The sequence below is a fragment of the Tachysurus fulvidraco genome, chromosome 10 (genome assembly GCF_022655615.1).
Source record: "Tachysurus fulvidraco isolate hzauxx_2018 chromosome 10, HZAU_PFXX_2.0, whole genome shotgun sequence".
NCBI classification, from domain to species: Eukaryota; Metazoa; Chordata; class Actinopteri; order Siluriformes; family Bagridae; genus Tachysurus; species Tachysurus fulvidraco.
Window position 1 is genome coordinate 22,937,220 of NC_062527.1, and position 14,249 is coordinate 22,951,468.

The 14,249-nt window shown below is 41.3% G+C and overlaps 1 protein-coding gene across 1 annotated transcript; it reads left to right on the forward strand.

Moving 5' to 3' along the window:
• Positions 1-1,581: 1,581 nt before the first annotated feature.
• Positions 1,582-3,045, forward strand: LOC113658031 (paraneoplastic antigen Ma1 homolog). Its single transcript, XM_027170193.2, has one exon. It carries the CDS (start codon positions 1,582-1,584, stop codon positions 3,043-3,045), a length of 1,464 nt encoding a protein of 487 aa, XP_027025994.2.
• Positions 3,046-14,249: the final 11,204 nt, after the last annotated feature.

The window sequence follows — 14,249 nt, forward strand, 5'->3', positions numbered from 1 at the left end:
GAACAAATCTTTGGATTTCTGAATCTTTACCTGTTTTATTTTGTGTGTGTGTTTTGGGTCTGACATAAGGCACACATACGCTGACAAATGTTTTTATTTATTTTATTTATTTATTTATTTTTCTAAGTCATATTTCTAAAGGAATTTTCAAATGTGTGTGTATGTAAGATATTGAAAAAAAACTGCATTATTGCGTTTTCTGAAAACATAATTTCTTTTCTGTCCTATGAGATATCTGGATTTTGACCTCTCAAGTTCAAGGGGAGGGGTTAGAGGAAAACGGACACGGGGGTGTGCAGTTTTTGTTAACATGGGAAGTGAGGATATTGCGCGGGAAAAAGTTGAGTTTGACATGGAAAATTGGTCGGTTTGGAGAAAAACTGATATTAGTCAAGGCTCACGGACATTCTGAGTGACAGTTTATCTGTGAAGAGTTGTGGGTGTAACTTTTGGAGTTCGAGAGATTTCGGCGACAGGCTGCGTGCATTTCAACTCGTGAGTCAGAGCTACGGAAGAAAGCTAGCACGAGGATCTGCACGTGAGATACTCTCATATATTTATTTGTTTTGTTAGATACAGATCTACAAATTGTCCGGAAGAATATTCCCGTGTTTGTTTTTTCAGTTCAGTGTTACAGTTTCTAGTTATATTTCATTCGTAAACCGGAAGATTATACCCATGTTTAATTTAATAATTAAGTTCAAAGGTACTACAGTGGTGTGTGGAGTTTGTCAAATGCGTGCTTAGTGTGCTTAAGAAATTGAATTTGACGAGTCAAAATCGGGAGTTCTGTGTTGAATCTCGCGGTTGCAACAAACCCGTTCAAGGAGGGAGGAGTTCATCGCGGTTCCTTTCATCGTTGTCATGGAAAATGTCCGGGATGCTGTTTATCATCTCGTCTGAATGTGAGAATTGGAGGTGGTCATTCTGAAATTGGAATTTCATTTTTCCTCTGTTTCGTGAGTACATCGGCCTTGCATAAAAAGAGCTCCAACTAGCGCGGCATCTGTGTATTGAAAATCCCAGCTGGGTAAAATTTGAGAGTACAGTGACAATTGTTTTTTTCTTTCTTCATTTCTTTTGGGGTTACGTTTTTTGAGATCTACTGTTGTGGTGAGTGACTTTGCAAATTTAATTATTTGATTATTTAAAGGAACACACAAAAAGAAAAAAATACACAGAGACAAAATAGGTCTGAGGAAAAAAATAAATACATTTGTTGAGTTCATTTTTCTTTCTTTGAATATTTGTCATTTCCAATTTGGAGGTAAACACAAACATCAAGTGAATATCTGAGATCTGGGTGTCGTGATTAATAGGAATAGTATAATTTAGAAATGTGTCTCTCACCAGGTTATTGTTGATTTGTAAATTTCCCTAGACTTAATTCTCACATTTGAGCCACATTTATTGGAGAGAGGGCTACATTTGTGTGGGGGCTCGTCCGGGATGTTTCAGATGATTCAGATTGTGTTTTAAAAGAAAAAAAAAACTTCTAAGAGTGAATTATTTGCATACTGTGTTTCTTTGAGATTTTAACCCTTAATAGCCATTACCTGTTTTTCTGAGCACACATTGTCAATGACACAAGTGAACAAAATGGAGGTTAGCGAGATTATTGCTTGGTGTGGAGAGAAAGATGTTGCATTGGATAGAGTCCTTATTCTGAGCAATGTACCTGCAGATTGTGAAGACCGAGTAATTTATAGTGTGGTCGATGCTGCTCTGGGAATAGGGAAATGCAAAGTGCTCGATCGCTGTTCTGATAAAACTAAGCGACTGCAGTTTGTCTTGCTTGAAACAGCTGATAGCATTTCCAAGATGTCTATCCCTGCAGAACTTGGAGGACCTGAAGTAGGCTGCTGGTATACACAGGTTGTCCATGTTGCAGCTGAAGCTCCGAAGCAGAATAAGGAAGATGAGTTCCAGTTTAAGCTGATCTCTTTTCTTCAAAAAGAAGGTAAATCGTTAGCTGACATTCCAAGTTTGGCTTCCCCTGCACCTGATCTTAACACTCAGCTTGTTGATGCCATAAATTCACTTGTTCAGACCTGTCATGTGGCTTCATCTGAGGAGAGGGTCGGATATAGAAAGCTACGTCCATTTTCAGGATTTATCCCAACTCCTCCTGGGGAAGATGAGTATGAGGTCTGGGTAGAGCAGACGACTCACATCCTGGAAGAATGGCAGTATTCTGATAATGTCAAAAAGCAGAGATTAGTAGAGTGTCTCAGAGGTCCTGCAGCAGACATTGTAAGGTTTGAGAAGACTGGTAACCCATCTGCTTCTTTCAGTGACTATCTTAGTGCACTAGAGTCTGCGTTTGGCACTACTGAGGATGCTTCAGATTTAATGCTAAAGTTTCGGAGCACTTACCAGAGTGAGGGAGAAAAGCTGTCAGCCTACATACTGAGGTTGGACAGGATGCTGCATAGTATGCTGAGGAAGAAAGGCATTGAGTATTCTGCCATGAATCATCTTCGAATGCAACAAATAGTCAGAGGTGCTCTTCCCAGTGATCTAGTGGCAATGTGCCTGAGAATGACCCATAAGCTGTGTGCCCCTCCTTCCTTCAATGAGCTAATGAAGGAAGTTCGAGAAGAAGAAACTCTGTTGAAAAACAGGAGTTCAGCACAGTCCAATGTAGCCGTCTCTGTCGTATCCCCTTTAATGAGTGGGTCATCCGCTAACACCCACATAGGCGATTCAGAGGTAGAAAAGCTAAAGAGGGAGATAAGAGGACTTAAGAACAAGGTGTTACGTTTGTCAGCAGCAGCAAAGGAACCCATAATGCCTGAACGCCCTGCCCTGCAGAGTCTAGCTGCGATGGCAGAGAGTAAAACACCAACCCGACCAGTTAATAAAGTCAATGTCTTTTGTTACCGATGCGGAGAAGATGGGCATATGAAACATGACTGTACAAAGGATGAAAATCTCAGGAGAGTTAACCAGCGACTCATCAAAACTTCTCTGGGGCTCAGTAGAGGAACGGCCTGCAGCTCCGAGAAAGACACGTTCCACAAAGTGCAAAAGAGTCAAAGCTGAGCCAGCAGTTCTTCCGAGTGGGTTAGTGGGACCTAGCTCTGTTCTTCCTATCCAGGTGGAAGGGATTTATGCTAAAGCTTTGCTGGATAGTGGATCGCAAGTCACTCTGCTATACAGATCGTTCTATGAGAAGTACTTGAAGCATCTGCCATTAACACCAATCGAAAATTTGGAGGTATGGGGATTGAGCATGCAGCGGTACCCATATGATGGCTGTTTGTCTTTAAGGCTGGAGTTTCCAGGATCTGTGGCAGGAGTGGCGGAATCCATAGATGCACTTGTGCTGGTCTGTCCCGACCCTGTCATGAAAGGAGATGTAAACATTCTGGTGGGAACAAATACATCTGTGGTAAAGAAACTGGTAGAAGCATGCAGAGAGAGAGTGGGACATGATTTTCTTCACACCTTGGCTGTCCATCCTGAGATAAGAAATGCTTATGCACAGATCATTGCCGTGGAAGAGCGTGACAATGATGATAGTAGAGGGACGGTATGGTATCTTCGCTCTAAACTGGTGAAATTGCCTCCAGGGGAGAGTGCTAGGGTTTATGGCATGCTGAAATATCCTACTGCTCCTTTTAGTAAGACCCTGTTAATAGACAAGCCAGAGGAATCATGTTTTCCTGAGGAACTGCTAGTAGCAGCGGAGGTGCAGTCTACCACTGTCGTCCAGTCAAAAAGGATTGGAGTTACAATCAGAAATGTCTCCTCTCGTCCAGTGGTGATTAAACGAGGAATGCCCATTGCACATGTGTTTCCAGTTGAGGTCATGTCTACAGTCCCTAAACCCAAAGAGAATAGTGGTCCGACTAAACTGAACGAACACTCATTTAACTTTGGTGATTCCCCTGTCTCTGAAGTGTGGAAACAGCGGCTGACCAAAAAGATGTTGGAGAGGAAGCATGTCTTTTCATGTGATGAATTCGATGTGGGATGTTCGAAGAGTACCCAACACCACATCAGACTGACGGAAGATAAACCCTTCCGTGAGAGGTCCCGACGGCTTCCACCCGCTGACATCGAGGATGTTAGGCAGCACTTGGAGAAGTTGAAGGAGGCAGGAATTATTGCAGACTCCAGAAGTCCTTACGCTTCACCGATTGTTGTAGTCCGTAAAAAGAATGGGCAGATAAGGATGTGTGTGGACTACAGAACGCTAAATCGTCGCACAATCCCTGACCAATACACCGTTCCACGCATTGAAGATGCTCTGGCCTGCTTAAACGGAAGTCAGTGGTTCAGCGTATTGGACCTTAGGAGTGGATATTATCAGATCCCCCTGAGTGAAGAAGACCAAGAAAAGACCGCTTTCATTTGCCCAGTGGGGTTTTACCAATTCCAGCGGATGCCACAAGGAATCTGTGGGGCTCCCTCGACCTTCCAGCGAGTGATGGAAAAGACGGTGGGAGACATGAACCTGTTGGAGGTGTTGGTCTACTTGGATGACCTCATTATCTTTGGACGGACTTTAGAGGAGCACGAGGAGAGGTTACTCAAGGTGTTGGATCGGTTGCAGAGCGAAGGATTGAAGCTATCTTTGGACAAGTGCACTTTCTGTCAGACGTCTGTCAGCTATGTTGGACACATTGTGTCTCAAGATGGTGTCTCAACAGACCCCTCGAAAATAGAAGCTGTAAGGTCTTGGCCTCGTCCGCAAAACGTGTCAGAGCTTCGTTCTTTCTTGGGCTTCTGTGGATATTACAGAAGATTTATGAAAGATTATTCAAAAGTGTCCTACCCTTTAAATCAGTTGTTGCAAGGGTGTCTACCTGCCGCAAGTTTGAAGAAGATCAAAGCAGGACCCAACCCAGAACGAGTGGTTTACAAAGCCTCTGATCCATTTGGACGTAGATGGTCCGATGCTTGTGAAGCTGCTTTTAAGGAGTTGAAAGTGAGGCTTACCCAGGCTCCTGTGTTGGTTTTTGCCAATCCTCAGCTTCCGTATGTCCTACATGTTGATGCCTGCTGTGAAGGATTGGGAGGCGTTCTGTACCAGGACCAAGGACAAGGGTTAAAGCCTGTGGCTTTTGTCAGCAGAAGTTTAACGCCTTCTGAGAAGAACTATCCAGTCCATAAACTTGAGTTCTTGGCGTTAAAGTGGGCAGTTGTTGACAAGCTACACGACTACCTGTACGGAGCTAAGTTTGAGGTTCAGACAGACAACAACCCACTAACTTATGTTCTGACTACAGCCAAGCTGGATGCTGCAGGACATAGGTGGTTGGCAGCCCTTTCAGCATATGATTTCAGTCTCAAGTACAGGCCTGGGAGACAAAATATCGATGCTGATGCTTTGTCTCGTCGTCCGCAGAGGAGAGTGAAAGACCAGGAATGGACTAATATAACATCATCTGGAGTGAGATCTCTGTGTAAGCTGCCAGGGCAGGACAAGTCCAATTACATCGCAACTGGCAGCAGAGTTGTCACGTCCTTGGGAGGATCTCCTACATCAGTCCCCAGAGCTTACTGTAATTTAGCCACTTTGGATACTTCCATGATTCCAAAACTAAGTTCTGCGGATCTGTCACAAGCTCAGCAGGATGATCATTGTCTTGGAGAGATGTGGAGAGTTCTTAAAAGAGGAGATTTGTCCAAGATCAAGAAGGACGCTCACAAGGACCTTTTCTTGATCATGAGGGAGTGGGATAAATTAGTAATGGAAAACGGCGTGATGTTTCGATGCGCTCAAGTCCCAGACAGACATCGTAAGCAGTTGTGCTTGCCCAGGAAGTTCCATGAAGTAGTTCTCAGGTCGCTTCATGATGATTCTGGACATCTGGGTTTTGATAAGACTTATGGATTAGTAAGAGAGAGATTCTACTGGCCAAGAATGAAGGTTGAGGTGGAGAAGTACTGCCAGACATGTGCCAGATGTGTTCAGAGGAAGACTCTGCCAAAGAGAGTAGCCCCACTGTCACACTTATCCAGTGATGGACCTATGGATCTTGTGTGTATGGATTTTTTATCCATAGAGCCAGATTCTCAGAACATCTGTAATGTCCTTGTCATCACAGATCACTAGGTATGCACAGGCATTTCGAGGTATGCACAGGCATTTCCGACTAAGGACCAAAAGGCGTCCACAGTCGCCAAGGTTCTGTGGGAAAAATACTTTATTCACTACGGTCTGCCTAGACGGATGCACTCGGACCAGGGACGGGATTTCGAGAGCCGGCTCATCCATGAGTTGTTTGACCTGTTAGGAGTGGAGAAATCCCGAACAATACTGTACCATCCCCAGGGTGATCCACAACCGGTGGTTCAACCGGACACTCTTGGACATGTTGGGAACCCTGGATCCAAGGCAGAAACAGCAGTGGAGCCGTCACATTGGACATCTTGTACATGTATACAATAGCAGCCTGAATGAAGCCACAGGATACTCACCTTACTTCCTTATGTTTGGAAGGGAAGCCAGATTGCCCATAGATCTGAGTTTTGGAGTGTCTAGTGATGGAACGTCCATCAAGTCTTACCAGCGCTTTGTTAAGACCATGCAGCAGGAACTAAAGTCTGCATATGAGTTAGCAGAGGAAAAAGCTGGAAAGAAAAACGCAGGAAATAAGAGAAGGTATGATCAAAGACTGCATTACTCACAACTTGTTCCTGGAGATAGAGTCCTAATTAGGAATCTTGGATTGCAAGGGAAGAATAAGTTGGCGGACAGATGGAGTGCTGAGCCCTACATTGTCCAGAGTCAAATGCCGAACTTACCTGTGTTTCGTCTTAAGCCAGAGAGTGGAACTGGTCCTGTCAAGATTCTGCACAGGAATCACATTCTTCCTATTGGACAAGGGTTGAGACAGCGGCAGGTTCCTAATAGTGTCCCGAAACCCAGGAAAAGAGTGCTGAGACGGAGGAAGAATAGTGAACTGAGTCCAAGACAGGGAGTGAAGGATGCACCTGTAATGCAGGCAGCAGAAGACAGGGTTGATCAAAATGCTGATGAGAGTTCTGACAGTGAGGATGAAATGTATGGAGTGTGGTTTCCCTTACCTGCAAACCGGCAGTTGACTCCTAAGAGAAAAGAAACCTCTCAGAAGGATGTAGTGGTTTCTGAGAATGTCACAGAGAATTTGGAAGACTCTGGTGCAAACTTTGAGATTCCTCCAAGAGTTGAACCGGATGAATCTATAGAGTCTGATTCAAGATGTCTATCAGAGAATGATTCTGTCAATTTGCAAAATGTGAGCCAAGTGTCAGATCTTTGTGATGCTGTTACAAGTCCTGTGCGGGACCTAGTGAGTGTTGATCAGAGTGAAGCAACGCAAACTATCTCTGATAATGTACCTGAAACTGGTAGGAGGTCTCGAAGAGAAAGAACTGTGCCCAAGAGGTTTACATATGATACTCTTGGGGTGCCTAGATTCGAGCATGTTCTCGCTCAAACAAAAGCTGTGAACCCTGTTAAGTATTGTTCTACTGCATACTTGTGGATGAATGTGCCCTCAAGAAGGTTGAGTACCTGTGCAGTTACTTTAAGCCCAAGACCGTAAATTAAGCCATTGCTGTTCAAGGGTTGATACAGAAGTGATCCTATCTTGCTTATTTACTTTTGGAAATATGTGTTGGTTTAATTCATTGATTTGTAACCTTATGGTGATACAAATATCATTATTGTTCAAATGGGGATGTTTTGTTTTATGTTTTTCCCTCGTTATGAGGACATAACGATTCTTGGTGGGGGGAGAATGTAGAACCCTGACGAAATCTTTGGATTTCTGAATCTTTAACTGTTTTATTTTGTGTGTGTGTGTTTTGGGTCTGACATAAGGCACACATACGCTGACAAATGTTTTTATTTATTTTATTTATTTATTTATTTATTTTTCTAAGTCATATTTCTAAAGGAATTTTCAAATGTGTGTGTATGTAAGATATTGAAAAAAAACTGCATTATTGCGTTTTCTGAAAACATCATTTCTTTTCTGTCCTATGAGAGATCTGGATTTTGACCTCTCAAGTTCAAGGGGAGGGGTTAGAGGAAAACGGACACGGGGGTGTGCAGTTTTTGTTAACACGGGAAGTGAGGATATTGCGTGGGAAAAAGTTGAGTTTGACATGGAAAATTGGTCGGTTTGGAGAAAAACTGATATTAGTCAAGGCTCACGGACATTCTGAGTGACAGTTTATCTGTGAAGAGTTGTGGGTGTAACTTTTGGTGTTCGAGAGATTTCGGCGACAGGCTGCGTGCATTTCAACTCATGAGTCAGAGCTACGGAAGAAAGCTAGCACGAGGATCTGCACGTGAGATACTCTCATATATTTATTTGTTTTGTTAGATTCAGATCTACAAATTGTCCGGAAGAATATTCCCGTGTTTGTTTTTTCAGTTCAGTGTTATAGTTTCTAGCTATATTTCATTTTTCATATTTCAACCGGAAGATTATACCCATGTTTAATTTAATAATTCAGTTCAAAGGTACTACAGTGGTGTGTGGAGTTTGTCAAATGCGTGCTTAGTGTGCTTAAGAAATTGAATTCGACGAGTCAAAATCGGGAGTTCTGTGTTGAATCTCGCGGATGCATCAAACCCGTTCAAGGAGGGAGGAGTTCATCGCGATTCCTTTCGTCGTTGTCATGGAAAATGTCCCGGATGCTGTTTATCATCTCGTCTGAATGTGAGAATTGGAGGTGGTCATTCTGAAATTGGAATTTCATTTTTCCTCTGTTTCGTGAGTACATCGGCCTTGCATAAAAAGAGCTCCAACTAGCGCGGCATCTGTGTATTGAAAATCCCAGCTGGGTAAAATTTGAGAGTACAGTGACAATTGTTTTTTTCTTTCTTCATTTCTTTTGGGGTTACGTTTTTTGAGATCTACTGTTGTGGTGAGTGACTTTGCAAATTTAATTATTTGATTATTTAAAGGAACACACAAAAAGAAAAAAATACACAGAGACAAAATAGGTCTGAGGAAAAAAATAAATACATTTGTTGAGTTCATTTTTCTTTCTTTGAATATTTGTCATTTCCAATTTGGAGGTAAACACAAACATCAAGTGAATATCTGAGATCTGGGTGTCGTGATTAATAGGAATAGTATAATTTAGAAATGTGTCTCTCACCAGGTTATTGTTGATTTGTAAATTTCCCTAGACTTAATTCTCACATTTGAGCCACATTTATTGGAGAGAGGGCTACATAAGTTACAGTGTATTTTTAATATTAAGCTTAACCACATAACACCGATCTCAAAATAACTAAACTAGATTTGTGAAAGGCATGGAGAAGAGTCAGTAATAATCACCTCTGATTTACATCATCTCTAACAGTTTATATTAATAAACCCTCAGATTTACATTACCTCACTAACTTTGTTTTACATTAATAATCACCCCAGGTTTATGTTACCTCACAGGTTTATGTTACCTCACTAACAGTTTATATTAATAATCACCTCAGATTTACGTTATCCCAGATAGCAATTACGTTTGGGCCACATGTGGGTATTATCTGGCACATATGGCCTAGATGTGGCATGGCTATACAGATATGGGCCAAATTGTGGCCATATTTGTTTTGCCATAACTTTAAAATCGGCGGGTATTGAACCCCCAGTACATGGAAAGTTTGTAGAGTTGTTGCCAATGGAAAATCAAGATGACAGCACGTTTTGAGATAAATAGAGGAAACAATAAGACACATCATAGCTATATACACTAGATGTCGCCTTGTATACGGCAGTACCTTGGAAAGAATGCATCAACTGAGCTGCCATCTTGGTACAGGGGACCCCCTCCTCTTAATACATCTGTAATAATACATTGTGAGACGGAGGATCCATTTGCACGCTTTATTATGACGCTTGTGGTACAACAGGCTTAGGTCAGAATCAGCAAACACAACAACGTAGGTAAGGCAGAGATCAGAATCATTAACACGGGCAGAAGGTCAGGACAGGCAGCAGACAATTGTAAAGACAGAGCAAAAACAGAACAAACTCAAAAAGCAGGAAGACACAGGAAACAAACGCTTAGACCGATAGCAGAGGCAAATCAAGACTTCGCACTGGAGTCAAGTTCAAGTTCATGTTTTATAGGAAACGGGTAATTGGCAGCAGGTGGCGGTGTAATTAGCCCCAATGTGGGGATTATGGTGTGTCGCTCTAGGATGGGTGCGTATGAAGGGGGGGGGTGTAACAGATTACTCACTACAAAAAACTAGACTACACCACTGGTTCCCTCCCTCCCTCCCTCACGGAACATGGCATTGACCTTCAAGCCTTTTTCATCAATGCAGTAGGACAAAAAGGTTTCCATGTCCGCTTGACATTGGAAAATAAACATAAAGTCATCCTTTGCCACAGGGAATTCATAGCATATGACCCTTTTGAGGGCATTTATTTATTTATTTGTTTGTTTATTTATTTATTTATTTATTTATTTATTTATTTATTTATTTATTTATTTATTATTATTTTCCGTGAGGGAGGGAGGGAACAAATTAATTTATGAATAAATCAGTTGAATAAATCAGTTTTGCTCAGTTCAGTGTACTGATGATTCGCTGTACCAGTTCATCGGCTCTCGGACGCGTCCGAAACAAGCAGTTCTCAGTTCAGTGTACTGATGATTTGCTGTATCGGTTCAGTAATTCACGCATGCGCAGTATCAACAGCTCGAGCTCACAGTTCTCTCAGCACATGTCTCAGTTCAGTGTACAGGAGTTACATATACTCCGTGATATTTGTAGCGTCGTGCACCAGTCATTTTAGATTTCATGTCCCAGACACCCTAAATTTCAACATCTACTCCTCAATTAACCGATGAGCAACCCAGTTTTACACCCACACCTGGCTCCAGAATGTCTGGAGTCTCCACAAAGACCAGATAACCCCATGCGGCTCATTGGGGCCTGCAAACAGAACTCTCTCACACACACACACACACACACACACACACACACACACACACACACACACACACACACACACACACACACACACACACACACACACACACACAACACAATGAGACATTCCGTTTACTAATAAAACCCAAGATAAGGTACTCTAAGGTTCTCATTCTTATAACCCTTTTTGTAATGTGTTTCTTCTTTTAAGGCTTGCCTGACTTAAAATTAGTTGCTCCTTAATTTCCTGACAAGGGTGTATTTTATTCATGTGTCAGAAAACATTGTATTTTAAAATCCGTTATACTCTATCATCATATCTTACTGATCATGGCATGTTAATGTATACCTGTTCTAATGTCGTATGCCCCTTTAAGGTCTGATGTCAGAATGTATACGAAGCTATCGTTTTCTTTTTACTTCCCTAATGAAAGTGCATCTTGTTTATGTTTCATTTTTGTTTCTTTGCCTTTATCTTTGCCTTGATTAATGATCTATGTATGTAATGTACCGCTGCCTTCATACCGTCATTACCCTTCATGTTTAGTATCCAAATGACCACAAAATTATCGGTTACTCATTTTTCAAGCACTGGTGTATTTTATTTGAGCACGAAAGGCGCCATACCATCTTAATACACCCTGGATCAAACTTTAAAGTCATCTAAAAGTTTGATAGCTAAACCACGCCCACAGACACCTGAAACAAAGGGAGTTCTGAAACACCTGAAACAAAGGGAGCCCTCTGTACAGCAGCAGAAAACATGACTACTCTAGATAGACTACACCAGGTAAATGATACATGTCTTAAGTTGTTACCTCTGCGTCTTGTGCAAAGGTCTGCATTTTTCTAGCATTTTTTCAATGTTCCTGACATCTGCCATCTTGTCATCTTCCCAAAGATGGGTGGAGTTCAGGACCTTCAAATTGTCAGAAACACCACTAATCCGTGGTCAGACTTCAGGAACAGCTTCAAGACGACTCCATCTTCCTTCAAAGAAGTTCCAGCAAGCTTCACTTCCAAGAACGACAACTGCTCTGACCTTCAGGAGAACTTGGAAGAACGTCTGACCCCACCCTAACTGACTTTTCAGAGATTTCTCTGTTGCATCCGGACTCTTGTGCAGTAAGCCAATGCAAGTAACCGTTTCCTCTACCAACCAATTTAGATGCGTAATTTTAAGTAGGAATCTTTCATTGAATCTTAAGGTGAATTTAAGTTTCTGTGACGATTTCCCAGTTAGGGTGTGATTTAATTTTGAAGTCTAAGCTTGCCATCCCTTTCCTTCCTTTCTCTAGTTTCTTCTTTCCAGTCTCTTCCTCCCTTTCCCCAATTTTAATTTCTTTTGTTTTATTTTATTTTCATTTCCGTTTTCCCTATTTTCTTTCGTTTGTTTGTGTAGTTAGTTTTATGTTGTTTGTCTCATTCATTAAATGTCATAATTTTGAGCCACAGGTGATTTGTCTCTGAGTCTCGCTCACAAATTAAGGTACCTGCAACATCGGGTCTGAACTACATGCTCTATTGAGTTAACTTCATTTAAATTACAGTAAACAGTAAAAGGAAAGCGAATCTTTCTTGGCCGGGAAGATACCGCCTTCATAGAATTAATAAAGGTACACGGCCTGTTCGCCGGACGAACAGACCAAATAAGCGTAACCTTAATTCCAGTACCGTTAATTTCAACTTAGGTTAAAATATTTAGAAGTCACTATAACACGTTATAGTTACTTATAAATATTTACCTTGCTTCGCGAGCCAAAATCGCTACATATTAGTTTATTTAGAGTCGGACCGACTGTCAGGCATGACCGGAAGTGAGTAACTTTAGTAACTTGTGGATCAGCGCTGACTCAAGTCGCGAACTGTTCAGTCCGATTTGGTGAACCGGTTCATCCAGTTCACTAAAAAGAACCGGTTCAAAAGAACGATTCGTTCATGAACTGGCCATCACTAGATCAGAATCAGAATCAGAATCAGCTTTATTGCCAGGCATGTTTACACATGCGAGGAATTTGTTTTAGTGACATGATCTCCACAGTGTAGCAGGATGTCATATGCAGTATAGAAGAAATTGTATGTACACATTTACAGGTGTGAAATGTGCAGTTTAAATAAACATATGAAATATACATATGCAAATAAGTATAAAATATATACAATTTGTATGTACACATGTGCAATTGTGAAATGTGCAGTTGAAGTAACATTCAGACAATATGTATGTATGTATGTATGTATGTATGTATGTATGTATGTATGTATGTATGTATGTACAGAGTGCAAGTATGAAATGTGCAATTGAGGTATACATAGTGCAAATATTATGTGTTGTGTGTTCTGTAAGTGCCCGGTAAGGTTTTGATGTCTTTTATTTTGAAATTGCGACTTTTCGTTTGTTACGTCGCTTGGTGTCCACAGGTGCATATAATCTGTAGTGATGGGAAGTTCGGTTCTTTTCCGCGAACCGGTTCTTTCGGACAGTTCGATTTAATGAACCAGTTCAAAAATTAAGTTCACCAGATCTTTTACGTCCTGACGTAATGACGTCATTCACAATGACGTATGACGCAAATTCCATTATCCCGCTGCCGGCAGATATTAATACAATCAATTTAACACATTCGAAAAGTTATTTGTAATCATAACTTTAGTTGAATACGTTTCTTACATTTAAGTTTTGAAACTAAAACACGCAGTACAGTCATTTATGTGCAAACATGGATGTTTTACGTGTCTTAAAGATATAAAGTTAATAAACTAATCTTCATCAATTTACAAAAAGCGGCATATAAAAATACAGACTAACCTGCACAATAGTCAATAGTAAAATTAACTGACATATATTGAGTGATATATATTGATTTTTTTTTTAATAAAAATGTTTGATAGCCTATAACTAGTTACTATGCATATCCCAATATGTATAATTTGCTCTGAAGGTTTACGCATGCGCAGCATCAACAGTATGTCGGACGCGTCCGAAAGAAACAGTTCTCAGTTCAGTGTATTGATGATTCGCTGTATCGGTTCAGTAATTCACGCATGCGCAGTATCAACAGCTCGCGCTCACAGTTCTCTCAGCACAACATGCCAGTTCAGTGTACAGGAGTTACATATAACTCCGGGATATTAGTTTATTTAGAGTCGGACAGACTGTCAGACATGACTGAAAGTGAGTAACTTTAGTAACTTGTGGATCAGCGCTGACTCAAGACGCGAACTGTTTAGAACGAATCAGTCCGATTTGGTGAACCGGTTCATCCAGTTCACTCAAAAGAACCGGTTCAAAAGAACGATTCGTTCACGAACTGGCCATCACTAATAATCTGGGAGTTTGCGTGTGGATGAT